At 41.8% G+C, this 20,112-nt stretch overlaps 1 protein-coding gene across 1 annotated transcript in view; it reads right to left on the reverse strand.

Moving 5' to 3' along the window:
- The window catches only part of SPMIP4 (sperm microtubule inner protein 4), a 182,016-nt gene that overhangs the window by 25,780 nt on the left and 136,124 nt on the right, over positions 1 to 20,112 (reverse strand). Inside the window, exon 8 of the mRNA XM_078664378.1 lies at positions 10,551 to 10,642. Coding sequence (XP_078520504.1) covers positions 10,551 to 10,642 — 92 coding nt within the window. The remainder of the gene's footprint in view (positions 1 to 10,550; positions 10,643 to 20,112) is intronic.

A 20,112-nucleotide genomic window follows, 5' to 3' on the forward strand; every position in this document is an offset into this window, starting at 1 on the left:
ATGAACTGTGAATGAAAATATTAGGCAATGAGAGAGGTGATGATTTTAGGGTCCCCCCTAACCTAGGGGGAGGACTATACAGATGCCTTGAACACAAAGAGCATATCATGCTCTTTAACGATTGAGTGGTGGTCCCTTCCTCCTAGGACCACCCCAAGCACAGTTATGGGCAAAAATACAATCCCAACTAAAGGCCCTGCAAAGCATTATAGGACCAGATTAGCAGTGGGCAGTGAATATTATAGTGTCCAATATCAAAATAATTCTACAAAGAGCTGCAGTTCAACTAGTCGTTACTAGATGTCCCTCACGAGTCAAATGCAAAAGCATTGAAATTATTTTTACATTAAGCTGCAGTTCCACTAGTCGTTACTAGATGTCCCTCACGAGTCAAATGCAAAGGCATTGAAACCCTTTCATGAAGCTTTTGCATTTGACTCGTGAGGGACATCTAGTAACGACTAGGGGAACTGCAGCTTGATGTAATAATAATTTCAATGCTTTTGCATTTGACTCGTGAGGAACATCTAGTAACGACCAACTGTCTTGTGAATAAAGGGGGGGAGGGCCCTCTTTGCAGTTGGCAGAAGGAGAGCACTATGTGCTTTTAAAATACCCCTCACACACTATGAATCCCATAGTGTCGTGCTTCATCATCGGGGTCTTCCCGTCCCTCTACGGGGCGGGGCGTGCTGCGACCTACGAGCTACGTGGGAGCACTTTGAAAAATTGACGATAGGCTATGTGTAGTGTAAGGACAGTGATAAGTGATAGGGGTGTAGGGACCTATATACGTGAAAAATGTGAAGAAATATTAAAAATTGTTATAAAATACCTGGCTAGTCGAAAAAAGTTGATTTAATGGTTTCGCTGGCTGGAAAAATTAAAAAGGGGTAGAAGAGCAGAACAAAACGTATTGTCTACTTGGTCGACATGACATGTTTCGTAGGCAGACCCCTTCTGCCTACTCCTCAGGACCTCTGTTAGTCCCTACTGAAAAAATACTCAAATCTTTACTACAAATTGTATGCCTATTGTCCTAAAACCTGGCAGCAAAAATCGGTTGCCTGGTTTATTCCCCGGGGCTTGAGTGGGCCCAGTGGGGTATGAAAAAGCAACAATGCGACCTTTTGTGGTCCCTGTGAAGACAAATGGGGAAAAAAAAGGGACAGAGGGAATAGTTAACCGTGATTCTCAAAAGCACATTCATACCAAGAATCGCATTGTATTCTTGTATCATTAGGTACTTTGCAATAGATATGCATATTTATCAAAAACGAACCAGTAATGTCTAGTCTACGGTTCCGGTCAGTGGGTGGAATCACCCTTCAGAACTTTCACACTGATGAAAAAACCACACCTCGACACACATCACACATACACCTTGCGACCGACCAGTTCCTGGGTCGTTATGATTAGAATAGAGTAGAAGGGAATGGTGTTAAATCCCCTAAAACAATTCCAGAAGGAGCTTAATCTGTATTTAAAATGAGCCCTTACGTTGGTCAGATAGCTCGTTTTTACATAAACGGAATAGAGATAAAAAACATGTATTCAACGCATAAATGTCCTCGTTAACCCCTTCCATGCTCATGACGAGCTCAGCTCGTCATGCAGTACACTGCTCCTGTGCTGATGACGAGCTGACCTTGTCATGAACAATGGGAATCAAGAGTTTGCAGCACAGAGGGGGAATTGCCTTAGCACTAATGTGGTTAATAGATACACTTTATTTTATAGTTGCGTGCCCCATGAGCTTGCGTCTTAGGGTTTTTGGTCTGCGGAGTACTGAAAAGGAAAAAGGAAACCGAATCACTCGAAGTGTATCTCAACGAGTGTTCGTTCTGCCCCCGGGTCGCGTCTGACCTTGTTTTTAAAAACCCAAGGACTGAGTCTGACTTACGTAACCGCTAGATCAGTTCTATGTTAATCCATTCCCTGCAGCAGCTCCGTGGGTTACCGGCAGTCTGCCAGGGACTTGGTATTTGTGCCGGAGTGCTCCCGGTAGGCTGAGTGGGCGTGGCCCCGGAAAGCTAGAGTGCCTACAAAGATGGCCGTTCCTCAATGGACTAATGTGAGGAAAAACGGAAAGTCTTTTTTCTATTTTTGTATCTGATCGTAAGAAAGTTAAGCTGCTACAATCCTGATGTTAATGATATGTTTATTCAGAGGAAATGTATATACGATGGTCGGGGTGACAAACTAAATTAGAACTGGCCGATATTCTCAATTCGTGTTTTTCAAACACTCGGCGTCCCTAATTAGACACTGCCATACTGCGTTCATCCATTGACACACACATAATCGGACCTGCAACAGCAAGAATCTTAAAATAAGACCTCGTGGATCTGTTTTTTCATTATCCGGTAGGATGAAATGCTGAATTTGGGAATAGGGACCCAACTCAGACCATGTATTTGCAGGCTTTTGCACATATTCATGACAGTTCATGGGGGGGTTTCAAGCATGAAGGTGAAATCATGTATCATGTTGGTTTTTTCACAGTTGGCCCCACGGGATGTCGTCATTAAGGCCGGTGTTATTAGTGTCTAAACGGAACACCCACCTCTGTTCCTTTTCTAGGAGGAATTGTTCTCTATCCACTTGTTCAATTATTGTCCATGACATCTCCTCTGGTTTGTGCATTTTTTCTAGAAAGTGGGTGGTTAGCTTTGTGCTGGCTCGCTGACATTTGATCATACTCTTGTGTTCCCCTATCCTTATTTTCACGGCCCTGCTAGTCATCCCGACATATTCAAGCTGGCAGGGGCACGTGATAAGGTATACAACGTTGTTGCTGTTGCATGTCATGAAGCGTCTCTGCTCCCAGCTGGTTCCGTTTCTGAAGGACAGTTTTTGCTCTTCTTAGTTAGGCAGCACACTCTACAACTGCCACATGGGTGGTGACCTTGGACAAAGTTTGGGTCATTACTAGATTTGTTGTTCAGTGTTTTCCGTCTGGTGTGTACCGGGATGTCTCGGATACTCCTTCCTCTTCTATGGGAAAACATGGGTTTGGGCAACTGTAGTCCACCACTATTTAGAATCCTCCAATCTTTATTAACAATCTTATAGACCTGGTTGGAGCAAGTATTGTACTTTGTAATACATATTGGTCTCTTGTCTACCTCCTTAGATGTTTTTTCTTCCTGTAAGCTCTCCCTGCAGTTGTTCCGAGCCCTTTTAAACGCTCGGTTAATAATCCTCTTTGGGTATTGGCGGACTTCTAGTTTCCTCTTCAAATCCTCCGATTGGTGTTTAAAATGTACTGTTTCGGTACAATTCCGTCTGAGACGGAGGAATTGTCCATAGGGCAGATTGTCTCGTAAATGTTTGGGGTGAAAACTTTCGTACAACAACAGGCAATTACTGGAAGTACTTTTAAAGTGAGTGGTGGTCATTAGTCTTCCATCTTTAGGAAAGATATTGAGGTCCAGGAACACGAGATTACTGTTGGAGACAGTACTCGTAAATCTTAGGAAATCGTCCTGTAAATTCCGCCATGTTGGGAATTGTTGTGAGGTTTTCTCATCACCATCCCAGATGATGAGAATATCGTCAATGTACCTCTTCCATGTTCTTATATTGTGTCTAAATGGATTGTTGGAATGTAGTATCTTGGTGGTTTCCAAATTGTGCAAATAGAGTACACCAGCCTCCCACACAATGAGACTCTGAACATCATTGAAGACGTCCTATTTGAGGACGATTGGGAATACTAAACACCCAGAAATATCGTCATGGAGTGCTGCTCATTAGCACTAAAGGATTTTTTTTTTTAGCACAATGGCACTCTCTATTTGCAAAAACACGGGACCAGCATGGGGAGCACATTTGCTCCCAGCATATCTGGTCTCTATGTGCACAATTTTGAAACCACCAAGATACTATATCCCAACAATCCATTTAGACACAATATAAGAACATGGAAGAGGTACATTGACGATATTCTCATCATCTGGGATGGTGATGAGAAAACCTCACAACAATTCCCAACATGGCTGAATTTACAGGACGATTTCCTAAGATTTACGAGTACTGTCTCCAACAGTAATCTCGTATTCCTGGACCTCAATATCTTTCCTAAAGATGGAAGACTAATGACCACCACTCACTTTAAAAGTACTTCCAGTAATTGCCTGTTGTTGTACGAAAGTTTTCACCCCAAACATTTACGAGACAATCTGCCCTATGGACAATTCCTCTGTCTCAGACGGAATTGTACCGAAAGAGTAAATTTTAAACACCAATCGGAGGATTTGAAGAGGAAACTAGAAGTCCGCCAATACCCAAAGAGGATTATTAACCGAGCGTTTAAAAGGGCTCGGACAACTGCAGGGAGAGCTTACAGGAAGAAAAAACATCTAAGGAGGTAGACAAGAGACCAATATGTATTACAACGTACAATACTTGCTCCAACCAGGTCTCTAAGATTGTTAATAAACATTGGAGGATTCTAAATAGTGGTGGACTACAGTTGCCCAAACCCATGTTTTCCCATAGAAGAGGAAGGAGTATCCGAGACATCCTGGTACACACCAGACCGAAAACACTGAACAACAAATCTAGTAATGACCCAAACTTTGTCCAAGGCCACCACCCATGTGGCAATTGTAGAGTGTGCTGCCTAACTAAGAAGAGCAAAAAACTGTCCTTCAGAAACAGAACCAGCTGGGAGCAGAGACGCTTCACGACATGCAACAGCAACACCGTTGTATACCTTATCACGTGCCCCTGCCAGTTTGAATATGTCGGGATGACTAGCAGGGCCGTGAAAATAAGGATAGGGGAACACAAGAGTACAATCAAATGTCAGCGAGCCAGCACAAAGCTAACCACCCACTTTCTAGAAAAAAAGCACAAACCAGAGGAGATGTCATGGACAATAATTGAACAAGTGGATAGAGAACAATTCCTCCTAGAAAAGGATCAGAGGTGGGTGTTCCGTTTAGACACTAATAACACCGGCCTTAACGACGACATCCCGTGGGGCCAACTGTGAAAAAACCAACATGATACATGATTTCACCTTCATGCTTGAAACCCCCCCTTGAACTGTCATGAATATGTGCAAAAGCCTGCAAATACATGGTCTGAGTTGGGTCCCTATTCCCAAATTCAGCGTTTCATCCTACCGGATAATGAAAAAAGAGATCCACCGAGGTCTTATTTTAAGATTCTTGCTGTTGCAGGTCCGATTATGTGTGTGTCAATGGATGAACGCAGTATGGTAGTGTCTAATTAGGGACGCCGAGTATTTGAAAAACATGAATTGAGAATATCGGCCAGTTCTAATTTAGTTTGTCACCCCGACCATCGTATATACATTTCCTCTGAATAAACATATCATTAACATCATGATTATAGCAGCTTAACTTTCTTACGATCAGATACAAAAATAGAAAAAAGACTTTCCGTTTTTCCTCACATTAGTCCATTGAGGAACGGCCATCTTTGTTGGCACTCTAGCTTTCCGGGGCCACGCCCACTCAGCCTACCGGGAGCACTCCGGCACAAATACCAAGTCCCTGGCAGACTGCTGGTAACCCACGGAGCTGCTGCAGGGAATGAATTAACATAGAACTGATCTAGCTGTTACGTAAGTCAGACTCAGTCCTTGGGTCTTTAAAACAAGGTCAGACGCGACCCGGGGGCAGAACGAACACTCGTTCAGATACACTTCGAGTGATTCGGTTTCCTTTTTCCTTTTCAGTACTCCGCAGACCAAAAACCCTAAGACGCAAGCTCATGAGGCACGCAACTATAAAATAAAGTGTATCTATTAACCACATTAGTGCTAAGGCAATTCCCCCTCTGTGCTGCAAACTCTTGATTCCCATTGTTCATGACAAGGTCAGCTCGTCATCAGCACAGGAGCAGTGTACTGCATGACGAGCTGAGCTAGTCATGAGCATGGAAGGGGTTAACGAGGACATTTATGCGTTGAATACATGTTTTTTATCTCTATTCCGTTTATGTAAAAACGAGCTATCTGACCAACGTAAGGGCTCATTTTAAATACAGATTAAGCTCCTACTGGAATTGTTTTAGGGGATTTAACACCATTCCCTTCTACTCTATTCTAATCACAACGACCCAGGAACTGGTCGGTCGCAAGTTGTATGTGTGATGTGTGTCGAGGTGTGTTTTTTTTATCAGTGTGAAAGTTCTGAAGGGTGATTCCACCCACTGACCGGAACCGTAGACTAGACATTACCGGTTCGTTTTTGATAAATATGCATATCTATTGCAAAGTACCTAATGATACAAGAATACAATGCGATTCTTGGTATGAATGTGTTTTTGAGAATCACGGTTAACTATTTCCTCTGTCCCTTTTTTCCCCATTTGTCTCCACAGGGACCACAAAAGGTCGCATTGTTGCTTTTTCATACCCCACTGGGCCCACTCAAGCCCCGGGGAATAAACCAGGCAACCGATTTTTGCTGCCAGGTTTTAGGACAATAGGCATACAATTTGTAGTAAAGAATTGAGTATTTTTTCAGTAGGGACTAACATAGGTCCTGAGGAGTAGGCAGAAGGGCTCTGCCTACGAAACATGTCATGTCGACCAAGTAGACAATACGTTTTGTTCTGCTCTTCTACCCCTTTTTAATTTTTCCAGCCAGCGAAACCATTAAATCAGTTTTTTCGACTAGCCAGGGATTTTTTAACTATTTTTAATATTTCTTCACATTTTTCACGTATATAGGTCCCTACACCCCTATCACTTATCACTGTCCTTACACTACACATGGCCTATCGTCAATTTTTCAAAGTGCTCCCGCGTAGCTCGTAGGTCGCAGCACGCCCGGCTCCGTAGAGGGACGGGAAGACCCCGATGATGAAGCATGACACTATGGGATTCATAGTGTGTGAGGGGTATTTTAAAAGCACATAGTGCTCTCCTTCTGCCAACTGCAGAGAGGGCCCTCCCCCCTTTATTCACAAGACAGTTGGTCTTCACAAAAACCAAAATACCGAAAAAAACAATCACTTCCATCACTTTTGATAGAATCTCTTTGTTTACATACTATGCTCAGGAGGTGATTCTATCACTGCTGCCTCTTACTTCCTCAATTGTTTTTTGGAACATCTAGTAACGACTAGTTAAACTGTAGCTCTTTGTAGAATTATTTTGACATTGGATACTATAATATATTGGATACTATAATATTCACTGCCCACTTCTAATCTTTTGCCGACAGCTGTGCTTGTGGTGGTTCTAAGAGGATGGGATCACCACCGAATCGTTCAAGAAGATGTGCATTTTGTTTTTCAAGGTATCTGCTTGGTTCTCTCCCTAGGTTAGGGAGGATCCCATAATCATCACCTCTCTCACTGCTTGCTAATTTATCTTTTTCACTATTGTGAAATGACTATATGCATTTTAGCATATAAAGACAGAGGTACTTATTGTATCATAACTTGCACTGTGTAAAATGCTGTTTGCAATTATTGTTCAGAGCAGACAAGCTCACAGTGGAATAGCTAGCTACATGTAGTGCTACTATGCAAACTACACCCAGGATTGATCCCTATGCAGCAGAAGCATTTCACCAGTGCGTCACCTGAGCACCTAGAGAATCGCAAGCAGCTTGTAGGGACCACTGGGACTTTCAGATAACAGAAATTCACATTTATAGTCACTGGATCGAAGATGTCTCTACCCGCATCTTGTGCTGTAATGGCTAGTACAGGAGTGCCTTCGTATGGTCACCGCCGCTGTCATTTGCCTGTGGTTCAGGAGAAGTCCATGGCAAGTAGGGTATTGTACCTCGTTCCTCAAATTCGTGGATTTACTTGGAATACCAAGGGGGGTGTGTGGTAGGGGCTTTGCAGTTGTATGTCATTGGAAAGCAATCATTATTGGGTGTCCAGTGAATATTGTCTCAACTTAAATTGCCGCATAAATGTAACTATGCTACTGCTCTGCTCCTGTTAGTGTAATATACCTCTGCTGTTGCAAGGTAACAGAGACCTTAAATGAAATTAAAATACATCACTGGCCTGTGTTCATATATCTTGCTGCATTCTTATTAAGCTTTTTGTATTTTGGAAAATCCTTTTTTCAGTCTACTACCTAATTTAAAAAACATTTTGTCAAGAGAAAAATGGGGCTGCTGTCCACTCGGAACTGTTGTTGTTTTCTCCATTAAGGATTTGAATTCATATGTATACACTTTTTTGGTGGACGTGGCTGGAATCATTTTTTTGACTTATTTAGCAACTCAAATATTAAATATCTTTCATATTTAAACAAAAGAGTTTTATATGACATAATGTTAAAGTATAAGAGGGTGTATACTAACTCAAACTCATTGTTCATGTAATATCACTTTTGTACATTATTATGATAAGATGTTTTTTGAAAAATATACTTCTGCCTATTAGATACATTTTATTGGTGATATATCTAGAAGAGAAAGAAGGGAGAATTAAAAAATCTGGTTTGTTGTAAAACAGTTTAGATGCATTTTGTTTTGTTTATTGTAAGGAATCTGTTTTGCTAAAAATATGTGTTTAACATTCTTTTGTATATGTGATGTGTTTTTTCCCTTTACATCGGCATCATTGATATGTGCTTTGACTGTGGAGGTTTATGCCCTTAAAGTGCTTGTGAAGAGTTACACCATGTTATTAAAGTAGCGAATTTGCCACAACAGCCAAAGATTATTTGACAAGGTTTACAACTATAATCTTCAGCAAAGGGTTTCATAGACAAATTGTTAATCTACAATTCACAAATCACAAACTGCCTAAAATAAGTTATTTGTAAAGTAAGGGGACTCAAGTTTTCGGCAAAGAGAAGTAAAATACCCAATAATATAACCAGAGAAATGCAAACTTTATCTTATTTCAGGAAATAACATTATCGAAGGAGAGAGTGAGTGAATACATTCTTAACACATTATACAAAATAATTCAGTCCATTCTGTTCGTAAATCTAAGTATGCTGCCAAATTATTGAGAAGGATCTTTAAGCGTGTTCAAATACTAGCCATGAGTAAAGGTATGGCACTAATTTTAGAAATATCTTTTCATCACATTTACCATTGGACCAATTATTAGAGATGCATACATACACATTACTGTCCCTTTAATACAATGCATATATCATTAGAGAGGATTGTAATCTGGTAGTCTGTATCATTAATGGCGATAAAGTCTCTTGTTTTGTTAGATAAATGAGAGGCTTGACCCAACTGATAATAGAACTATATCATTTTAAATGCACATATGAGGTATCCAAGTAAAGAATATTTCCGGATTTCTAAATGTTATAGAGGTCGTGGTAAGTTTAGCAAAGTACTGATCAAATTCCATCACAATGAAACATGCCCCCTAGTCTTCATTCCACACCCACATGCCTTCTTGTCGGAGAAGTGTCTTCGTGACGCAAATTTCGGGAAAACTTGACATTTTTCTTACATCAGACCAGGGAACTGTGCACTTCTGTCTACATCTTTGCCACGTCTCATTACTGATGCTCGCAATTCGGTCTCCAGTGGCACCATTATATAATTGTGCAGCTCCTTAATTCAGCATTGGTACTTTCTGCATGGGTTATCTTCTGCCGTCATCTAGTACACTCAACAAGAACAAAGGTGGCTTCATAGTATTTGCGAGATGGGCAGAACATGCATGTGTGAAGTGAACCTAGGTATTCCCCCACACTTACATCAGCTTTGCCTTCTTGACGAATCTTTTGGATGTGATGTGCAATTTGACCCAGAAGTCTTTGCAAAGTTCGTATGCATAGGCATGGGCTACCTTCTGTACTCCCCCCTCTTCTATTATTCGTTGTGTTGCAGACTATAGCCATGAATTGGGATAGGAGATGGACAGTTTCGAGAAAGGATAGAGTGGTCTTCATGGTGAATAAATTACTCCAAGTCCAGGGCTTATTCCCATAGCCATGCACCAGCCTTCTGCCATGAGTCAGAAGAACATTACACTGATGGGCTGTATTAAAATGGAACAGGTGAGGGTGATCACCAATGTGGGCAAAGCCGGTGATGTGGTCATATACTGAACACGCATGGGTGTGTGATACCAGCCACACACTGATTATGATCTGCTTTGACCAGAATTTCCTGGTCCCATCATTATGTGGGTGGGTGCAGTGGGCTTGAAATATTACCCTAGATCTAGGAATTACATAACTTCAATATAGTTAACTATATCCATTTTCTTACTCAGAGGTGTTCTTAAAAACACTATCGAGTCTGGTCTGAGCAAATGGTGAACTATATTTATGAGGGGCCTTTAGGCTCATTCTTTACTCTGTGAAGCAATAGAGCGCAAAGAGAACATCTCATTTTCTAGCAAAAAAAAAGGGCCTTACGGTCCTTTCTGTAACCAAATACTGAGCTGGTCTCAACAGCTAATGCAAAATCGTACTGAAGTTTTTGTGCCAATAGCCATCTCTTTATAGCAATCATATACTCCGATGCTCATATATAAATCCCAGCCTTAATTATCTTAAAACTTTAAAACCACTTGCACCACAATCAAAATACTGGACTTCTGCTTTATAAACAACTTACCAGTTCTGCATTATCGTCCACTTCTCCAGTAAGGTTTCCAATCAATTTCTCATGCAAATCATCGAGCTGAAGGGGGTTCATTGAACCTCGGCCTGATTAAATTAAAAACATGCATTAATATTTCTGTTAAAAATCAAAAGACCATTAGGAAGAACAGCAGTACTGTGTGCTCACTGCGTGTGCAAACTATGACAAAACTTCCATATTTTGACCTGCAAACAGACAAGTCACTGATTACTCTTGTTCATTCTGTTTTTTTTAAAACTCTCCTCGGTGTCATACATACATATCCATTCATGGTACAGCAACAGAATGTGCAAGATTCCCAGAAAAGATGTCACATCATTTACATATGTTCTACAGTATGTCCCTATGAGGTCAAGGTAACCTAGTGTGGAGGGTTCCATGGTGTCCCGCAGCACAAGTGTAATATCAAGATGATTCTACTTGACTTTTGTTGTGCACTCGCTGTGTCCCATAATGTATCTTGCCCTGTTCATTGGGAAGCTGGTGGTGTATTTGATTGTTGGGTGTCAGCTTTCGTATCCCGCTCCCTCAGGTAGTCCCGCAAGGGCTTCCAAATATCCATGGGTCTAGATGTGAGGGACTGTAATTCTGCGAATTTTTCACTATATGTGTCACAATACATCAGACCTTTGATCCACTTTTTCAAGTGTAGGACTCTGTTTACTACCCCAGTGCAAGGCTATTTCTCTCCTTACCATTAGCAATGCTATCACCACAACCTGCGGGGTGCTTTAGGTACATTTGCAACATGTCCCAGTAATGCCATTAATGGAGAAGGTGTTAGTTGTAAATTCGTGATTCGTGCAAGTTCTGCAAAAATGCTGTTCCAGTATGGAGCAAGTTTATCACAGGACACAATGTCTGCCGCATGTGTGTGACACATTAGGGCAATGTCAGAAATGGGTAGAATCTGTGAGAACCATCAGCGCTGGGGTGGTGTATGCCCTCTGCAGGAATTTATAGTGTTTTAGCAGAGGACACCAATTTGGTTAGCGTGCTGCATTCTACTCAAATGTGGTCTGTAAGTGGGTGTGCCAGGTCCATTTCCCATGCTGCTCTCACTCTGGTGTAAAACAAAGGGATTGTACCTATGCCTCCGGGATGTATTACTAAATCACTCAGTAAGACAATAGATAAAGCTAAATGAATTAGTTTTACCAAGACAATTTATTTTGTCAGTATCTTTAGACTCAGTTTTTTAAATGATTATTTTTAGGCAAGAGAATCAACATTATCAACTCAACCTCTAGCGACTGAATTTTCACAAAAGACTAATGTACAAATAACATACAAAAAACATTGAGTTAATCATCAATAGACCTTAACAAAAAAAGACTAATATACATGTGACATACAAAGAACATTAAATCAACATATATCATTTCATTCCAATTATCAAAAAACAGTTAATCATGGACAGAAAAAATTTGCCAATATTGAATATGCATTCAGTTTCCGCAATGTGGTGCACTATTTCTTTTTAGAACCACATGAGTCAAAGTTTAAACATTCCTTTTAAACTTGAACATTCATATTAAATGTCTCTAGGAGTGAATCTGGCGCGTTTCATGGAGTGTTTTAATAATTTTTTGGGGTAACCCCTCTTGGCCATTTCATTACAAAATGTTGTGGCATGGATGTCAAAGTCCCCTACTTCAGTACAGTTGCGTCTTATCCGCAATAGCTGGCCATAAGGCAGGTTTTCTTTCAAGCATTGTGGGTCTGAGCTTCTGTAGTGTAAGATCGTGTTACGATCAGTATCCTTTTTGTATTGCGGATAAGACGCAACTGTACTGAAGTACTGTACTAGATTCACTCCTAGAGACAGTTTTTTGCAAACAAAAAACAAGAAGGAGTTAGATAAATTGGTTTGCGTAACAACGTTTGGCCCCCACACAAATCAATTCAAAAGTATCATCTTGAAAAATTGGCACTTGTTAGAAGACCTGGAGTATCCCCTAAAAAAGCCCATCTTCGCTATGCGAAAAAATACCAGCATAGGACAGCAATTAATCAGAGCGGATAGCTTTATCCCGAAACCGAAAAGTGACCTAATAGCAAAGTGGAAGTTGAAGCCGGTATGTGGTCACCACAAATGTGGTAATTGTGTGTCTTGCCCTTCTACTATCGAGGGCAACCTGTTTGATCATAATGCCATAAAATGGAAACATGTAAGACCAAGAATGTGGTCTACGCTGTGGTGTGTCCCTGCAACAGAGTTTATATTGGCAAGACCTGCCAAGCTGTAAATGTGAGAATTACGCAGCACCGCTCGAGGATAAAGAAAAAGGTGGTGTCTGCCCCGATGGTGGAGCATTTCATTGAAAAGAACCATGATGCCAATGATTTTAAATGGACCGTGCTGACATGGATTGACCCAAGGCATCAATCACCCAATATTGAAAGCGCTTTATTGCGCAAGGAGGCGTACCTCATAATGAAGTTTGATAGCATCAATAAGGGGTTAAATTGCATGAGCGAATTGAGTAGGGTGTAGCTAGCCGCTACTCTCGTGCTGGGCAATAAACCCTATTTTTCTAACCGCTCCGCCATACGGGTAATTAATAAATGCATCACAATTGCTAAAATTTTAACACACAACCTGCCCCAACAGCAGGTGACCTACACGCTCGCTACGTGCTGCAAAAATCATTCAGCGCATTTAAATTTCTTCATTATATATTTTTCCATAAATACATTTTGGGACTACATGCCCCAGAAGGTCTGCGTTGTATTCACCGGGTCCTGAATGTACCTGATTGGCTGATCACTATCATGTGACCAAACCTCCGTTTTTTGAAACCTTTGGTGTTCGTCTACACTTTGCTTCGTGCTCATTCAATGAGAGAAAACAGAAAGATTAGAAGGTAAGACCGCGAACAGCGCGCTGCCCGGCTTTGGGCACTTGGTCAAATTTCGCCGCATTAAGTATGAACACTGATTCTGTGTTCGTTTACCTTTACAGACATAATTCCTACTCACAGCGCCACATGCTCGATTGCGGTGGGCTGTTCAGCCTTCAGAGTTATTATAAAATGTGAGTATGACAAACTTGATATATTAAAAGCGGCGGGCGCCGCGTTAAAAAGGTTTTAAATGTAATGCAACTTTTGATTCAGGCAGCATGTTTGTGACCGGGGTTCATTTCGCAAACTTTACATTGCAGAACCAACTTTAAGCACAGTACCTCACGCAAGGTTGAGGTGGACTGTTTGGCTTCTGAATAGAGAAGACGTGTGAGTACCCCCATGTTTTTCACTTAAGGTAATTTCACTCCCTATTTTGTAGCACGGCGTGCGTGCGGGCACCTTCTTTTAAAGGACAATCATTTGAATATATTCCTTCTCTGTTGCAGTGTGAGACACACAGTGGCGGCCACACTACTATTAATAAAAGGTCGCACTCAAGCCCTCAATCAGGTACGATGCATCCAGTGGATGCTTTTTAAAGCTTAGTGTTGTTGGTTTTTAATGAATTTGGAGGAACCCTTACTAAATATAGATCCTTCATTTTTTTCATTGATAACAGTTCCCCGTGGAATCCATTTAATGCTGCCCTGATGAGAGCCCTGTGATTTTCTTAACAGGACTCGAAATGCGTCGGCTACGGCACTAGTTCGCATAAAATTCTTGTTAATACATTTAATATGAATGTTCAAGTTTAAAAGGAATGTTTAAACTTTGACTCATGTGGTTCTAAAAAGAAATAGTGCACCACATTGCGGAAACTGAATGCATATTCAATATTGGCAAATTTTTTCTGTCCATGATTCACTGTTTTTTGATAATTGGAATGAAATGATATATGTTGATTTAATGTTCTTTGTATGTCACATGTATATTAGTCTTTTTTTGTTAAGGTCTATTGATGATTAACTCAATGTTTTTTGTATGTTATTTGTACATTAGTCTTTTGTGAAAATGCAGTCGCTAGAGGTTGAGTTGATAATGTTGATTCTCTTGCCTAAAAATAATCATTTAAAAAACTGATTCTAAAGATACTGACAAAATAAATTGTCTTGGTAAAACTAATTCATTTAGCTTTATCTATTGTCTTACTGAGTGATTTAGTAATACATCCCGGAGGCATAGGTACAATCCCCTTGTTTTACATTATTAGTGTGGCCCTACCTACCCTCCGTCCCCTAAGGGCCCATCCCTTCCTTTCAATTGCTCTCACTCTGGTGTCATGTGTTGGTACAAGTGCTAAGCATATGCGATAAAGTCTAGTTATGATGTGGTCTCCAGTGGTGTCAGTGATGAGCAGTTTAAGTGGTGAAAAGTTGTCCGGTTCTAGTGGGTATGTTGACATCGTGTCCCTGAGGGTTGCTTGAAGCCTAGCCAGGACAAAATGATCTATGTAAGGGGCGTCTTGGAAACGAGGGTCCTCCGTTTGAGAGAACACATGACCCCCGGTAAAGAGGTCTCCAAACGTGCGTAGTGCATATTGTCAGAGAGTATGTTGAACTAGGGGTTCCAATGTGATGGGCAACCACAGATTCACCATCAACGGAATCGCTGACGAATAAACTGTTGCGCCTCCTGCCTTTCTCAGTAGTCTCATCCATGCCCACTCTTGTCTATTCTTCAGTATCAATCACATAATCTGACAGTGGCATGTAAAGATCCAAAAAACCCTTTGGTTGCAAATTGGATTTTTATGTAGAAGTAGCCAGCAAGTAGAGCACCCTCGTATTACCACAGCTCTTGACAGTAATAGGATTTATCAAAATGTTAATATTCTACAGTTCCAAGTTGGTAATTCTGGAATAGACTCTGAAAGCAACTGGTATAGTACTTAATTTTACAAATCACCTTATCATTTTTTAATTATGCTCGCCTTCTTGGTCACACCACGTTAATCCTTAATCCTAATTCACCAACTGCCTGTGACACCGTGATACTTATAACCTTTGTCAATGATGTGGAATTACTTTGGTGGCCATCAATCCACAGCATAGTCATATAATGATATAAGTATGCTCGCAGAGAGATGGTATAGCTAGGGTGTACCTCCAATGCCACTTCTTAGTTTGCCAAAGGGTAGAGGGTAAATTTGTATTTGAACACCATGGCAAAATCTTTGAAATGGGAATGCATCATGGTACATGAATAAATATACAGTTTTTTCGAGATTCTTCTTGGGGAAGTGAATTGTGGTTAGTGGCATTGACCAATGGTAAAAAAGCCACTAGGTACTACAAGTATCCAATCAAAGCCATTGGTCATCAATAGTGCTTGCCCATGTCATGTCTGCTTCATGTAACCACCGCTCTCCAGGGCTCTTGTGGCTACTAGTCGAACAACAGTACTCTTAAGGGAGCTGCATCCAATAACCAATATGGTTCATTTGATGTATTTGTTGACTATTAGAACATTTCCCCCAAATAACAAAATAGTTTAAATAAGCCATTTTGTTGAAAGAACACTTTCCATGCATTGCTATTCTTAAGCTGCAACACAGGAATAGGGCAAGTTGCAGCTCTGTTGGAAACAAATGACTGACAGATGATGATTAAACCCTGTTTCCACAATTTTAGTCTGAAAAGGCAGCTTGGGTATAGTGCAAAAATTACTGCTTACTTGGGGGTCAGTGACAGGTTTTGTAAGAAGGGAGGAATTGTTGAGGAAACAAATAAATGCATTGCATGAGTCTGCAATGAGATGGGAGACCATATCAAATATGCTACCTCTTACAGGGCTGTAATAGGGTATGGGTCCAAAGGGGAACCCAGTTTTAAAGACAAGGGCACACTTGAGTGCTAGCCAGTGATAAACATGACAACTCAGTTAAGAGTCAAGTAGTATTATTCTTGAAATTAGTTTGCTGTTTGGAGAAAAAATCCTGATCAAATGTTGAGCAGATTTACACAATTGTATCCAAGAGGAATCCAGCTTGTGAGTTACAGAGATCTTCAAAAGGCTTAATTTTGGTAGAAAGAGCGTCAGTTCTTCCAAGGCCTGATTATATTAAATAATTCACACAAAGTATTGTGTGCTAATTTAAAGTTTGGGGGGCTGGATACTGTGTCACAAACTTGGTGGATGTCCATCTGTTGTATCACTAGTGTATTATAATCTATCACACTTGTAAAATGGGGGATAGGATATCCGCCACCTTTGTAATGGGGTAAAAAAGGGAGTGGTGATGGACGGAGCATCTGAACCAATCAAACACTCACACCCAGTCAACAGATCTTCACCCACCCAGTCCATCACCCTTCTTTAGCCCACTCTGCAACCCCAGTTCAGACATGGCCATATGCAAATCAGTCTGACCCTGTGGCTCATGGGCACAGTCCAGCCCGAACTGCCAAGCCATGCCTTCCCTGGACCGGAAACAAGCTTCCCAGGACCGGTTTCTGGCATTTCAGCCGTCTTCAGCCAGGCTTGCTTGAATCCAGTGGCAAAGTGAGCAAGGGACTCACATCTGAGCATACCCTGCCAATTTATGGCGAACAAAGTGGTACAAAAGGGGGTGGTGATGGACGGAGCACCTGACCCAATCAAACACTCACACTCAGTCAACAGATCTGGGTTTAATCCATCACCGTTCTTTAGCCAACTCTGCCACCCCTGTTCAGACATGGCCATATTCAAATCAGTCTGACCCTCTGCCTCATGGGAACAGTCCAGCCCGAACTGCCAAGCCATGCCTTCCCTGGACCGGAAACAAGCTTCCTAGGACCGGTTTCTGGCATTTCAGCCGTCTTCAGCCAGGCTTGCTTGAATCCATTGGCAAAGTGAGCAAGGGACTCACGTCTGAGCATACCCTGCCAACTTATGGCGAACACAGCGGTACAAAAGGGGGTGGTGATGGACGGAGCATCTGAACCAATCAAAGACTCACACCCAGTCAACAGATGTGGGTTTAATCCATCACCGTTCTTTAGCCCACTCTGCCACCCCAGTTCAGACATGGCCATATGGAAATCAGTCTGACCCCGTGCCTCATGGGATCAGTCCAGCCCGAACTGCCAAGCCATGCCTTCCCTGGACCAGAAACAAGCTTCCTAGGACCGGTTTCTGGCATTTCAGCCGTCTTCAGCCAGGCTTGCTTGAATCCAGTGGCAAAGTGAGCAAGGGACTCATGTCAGAGCATACCCTGCCAACTTATGGCGAACAAAGCGGTACAAAAGGGGGTGGTGATGGACGGAGCATCTGAACCAATCAAACACTCACACCCAGTCAACAGATCTGGGTTTAATCCATCACCGTTCTTTAGCCCACTCTGCCACCCCAGTTCAGACATGGCCATATGCAAATCAGTCTGACCCTGTTCCTCATGGGAACAGTCCAGCCCGAACTGCCAAGCCATGCCCCCTTTTGTACCGCAGTTTGGGATGGACTGTTCCCATGAGGCACAGGGTCAGACTGATTTGCATATGGCCATGGGGTAGTAGAGTGGGCTAAAGAACGGTGATGGATTAAACCCAGATCTGTTGACTGGGTGTGAGTGTTTGATTGGTTCAGATGCTCCGTCCATCACCACCCCCTTTTGTACACCTGTGTAATGGAGTATCTTGTCCTCAAACCTCTTGATACTTCCTTTAATTTTAGATGCACAGTAAGTGGAGCAACTGTTTCTGATAAGAGAGCTGTATCCTTTTAGAGATAAGGTATAGGTGAGGTTTAGTATACCACAGTGGCTGATAGAGTGGTTCACTGAGGACTGATTTGTTATACCAGGTCAAATTCATCAAGGGAGGAAAGCGAACGGAAATAGTACTGGGTTTTCAAGTCAATGTCATTGCCCCATGTTAAACAGGTACAACATTTAGAAAAGGTGTCCTTACATTTTGTAGGAGTAATTTTATCCCAAGATCAATAAGAAATTTGAATAGAAGAGTTAAGCAAACGTTTCTGTGAGGTGGTCAATGTGAATGTCAATTTGACACAATAATGGTGGGTCCATGTATATTGAACCGGGTGTAAACTTTGAGCTCCTTATAGAAAGAAAATACAGCATCTAAAAGATGACTGGCAGATGAGGTAGGGGAAATAACTAATTGTGTAACTTAAGGAGTCATGCAACAGGGAGCATTCTGATTTAATAGGACCATCTAGTCAAGTTATTGACATCCCCTTTTATTATATAGCTAAAGTAATGAAATAAAAAAAAAAAAGGGAACACAAATGAGGCAAGTTCAGAACCAAACTAAATGGTAGGTCCTGGGGGAGTGATGGTTGATAAAACAGGACATCAGCAGAGGATAGGATTTATTGGCATCAATTCTGAAGATAAGAGTTTAGCAAACAAAACCTCAGAGGTGCTAGTGTGAGATGGCAGGCAGTAAATCGAAGGGAAAGAACAAGTAATGGTCATATTTACCTAAGCAGGGTGGTAGAAAGCATGGCGTTGATCCCTGCTATACCAGATACAGTAAGAACCAGGGGCATGGTGCTGGTCTTGAAAGATGTGGACCTGGAACATCAATGGTCCTTGGATGCAATGAACTTCAGAGTCTCAACAAAGGATGAGGATCTGGTCTCTAAGCAACAATGATTCTCAATGTTTCCAAGCTATAGGTGCAGGCTATGCTGTCAGTGAAACTGATGTCTGCTCAATGGGATAAGTTAGACCAACAGAGTAGTTCCAACTGTTGTAGAGGTTGAACAGAACAGCTGTCAGCTGCTCAGTTAGTCCTCTTCCACCATGAAGATGGAGAGAGAAGAATGGAGTAGAGAGCTCAAAGACATTCTGTTTCTTCATGATCTGGCGAGGCTCTTGAAAATTAGATCATGGGAAGCACTGAAGCCCCTTGTTGACACAGGGGCCTCAGCAGGCTTGGATGCTGTCATCCTGTCCTCTCACTGTCACAGAACGCTCTCTGTAAGGTGTCTGGCAGGGCAGTGAATGAACTATGAGTATCTGTGTCACTCATTAAGCATTAACCTTGCCACTTTGTATTGATTCCTTGCCACATATTAGGGGAGTAGAAAGAGGGAAGGGGCTAAGGAGGAGCAGGGGTTAGTGCAATGAAATGGACAGCACAACCCTTGGTGCAAGCTGGTAGGTACATTAAGGACAGTGAGCTTAATCCACAGCCGCCAAGTCAGGCTGGAGGCTAAACGGGTAGGATTTCTCACTAATCTCCTGGGCATGGTTTATGAAGGTTGTGCACAAGTGTGGCGGTGAGCAAATAATGGTGGGCTGCCATAGGATCAATCCCTTGGTAAAGGCTGGATTGTTTTCACACCCTTCAACTCACCATATCCCAATGCCTTTGATTATTGCACTCCTGCTATTTTGGTATAATGATAACTCTAGAATATAAAAGTGGAGCAAAACAGTGATTTAGGACATGTAGATATGCATAGACTTAAACCAATGAAGTGTAAAAAAATATCATAATCCTTGCTTTGTGGTCTCTGGGGAAGTAGAACTGAATGCAGGGCATGGCCTAGGGCCTTCATCCTGAGCTACTATGCTGAAGGCGGATAGTGGCTCATGGCTGGCTGCGGGAGCTGGGTTCATCATTTAAGAAAACAATTAAAATTCACTGAAAAACACTTTCACTAAGGTTTAATTCAGC

The sequence above is a fragment of the Lissotriton helveticus genome, chromosome 10, assembly GCF_964261635.1.
Source record: "Lissotriton helveticus chromosome 10, aLisHel1.1, whole genome shotgun sequence".
NCBI classification, from domain to species: Eukaryota; Metazoa; Chordata; class Amphibia; order Caudata; family Salamandridae; genus Lissotriton; species Lissotriton helveticus.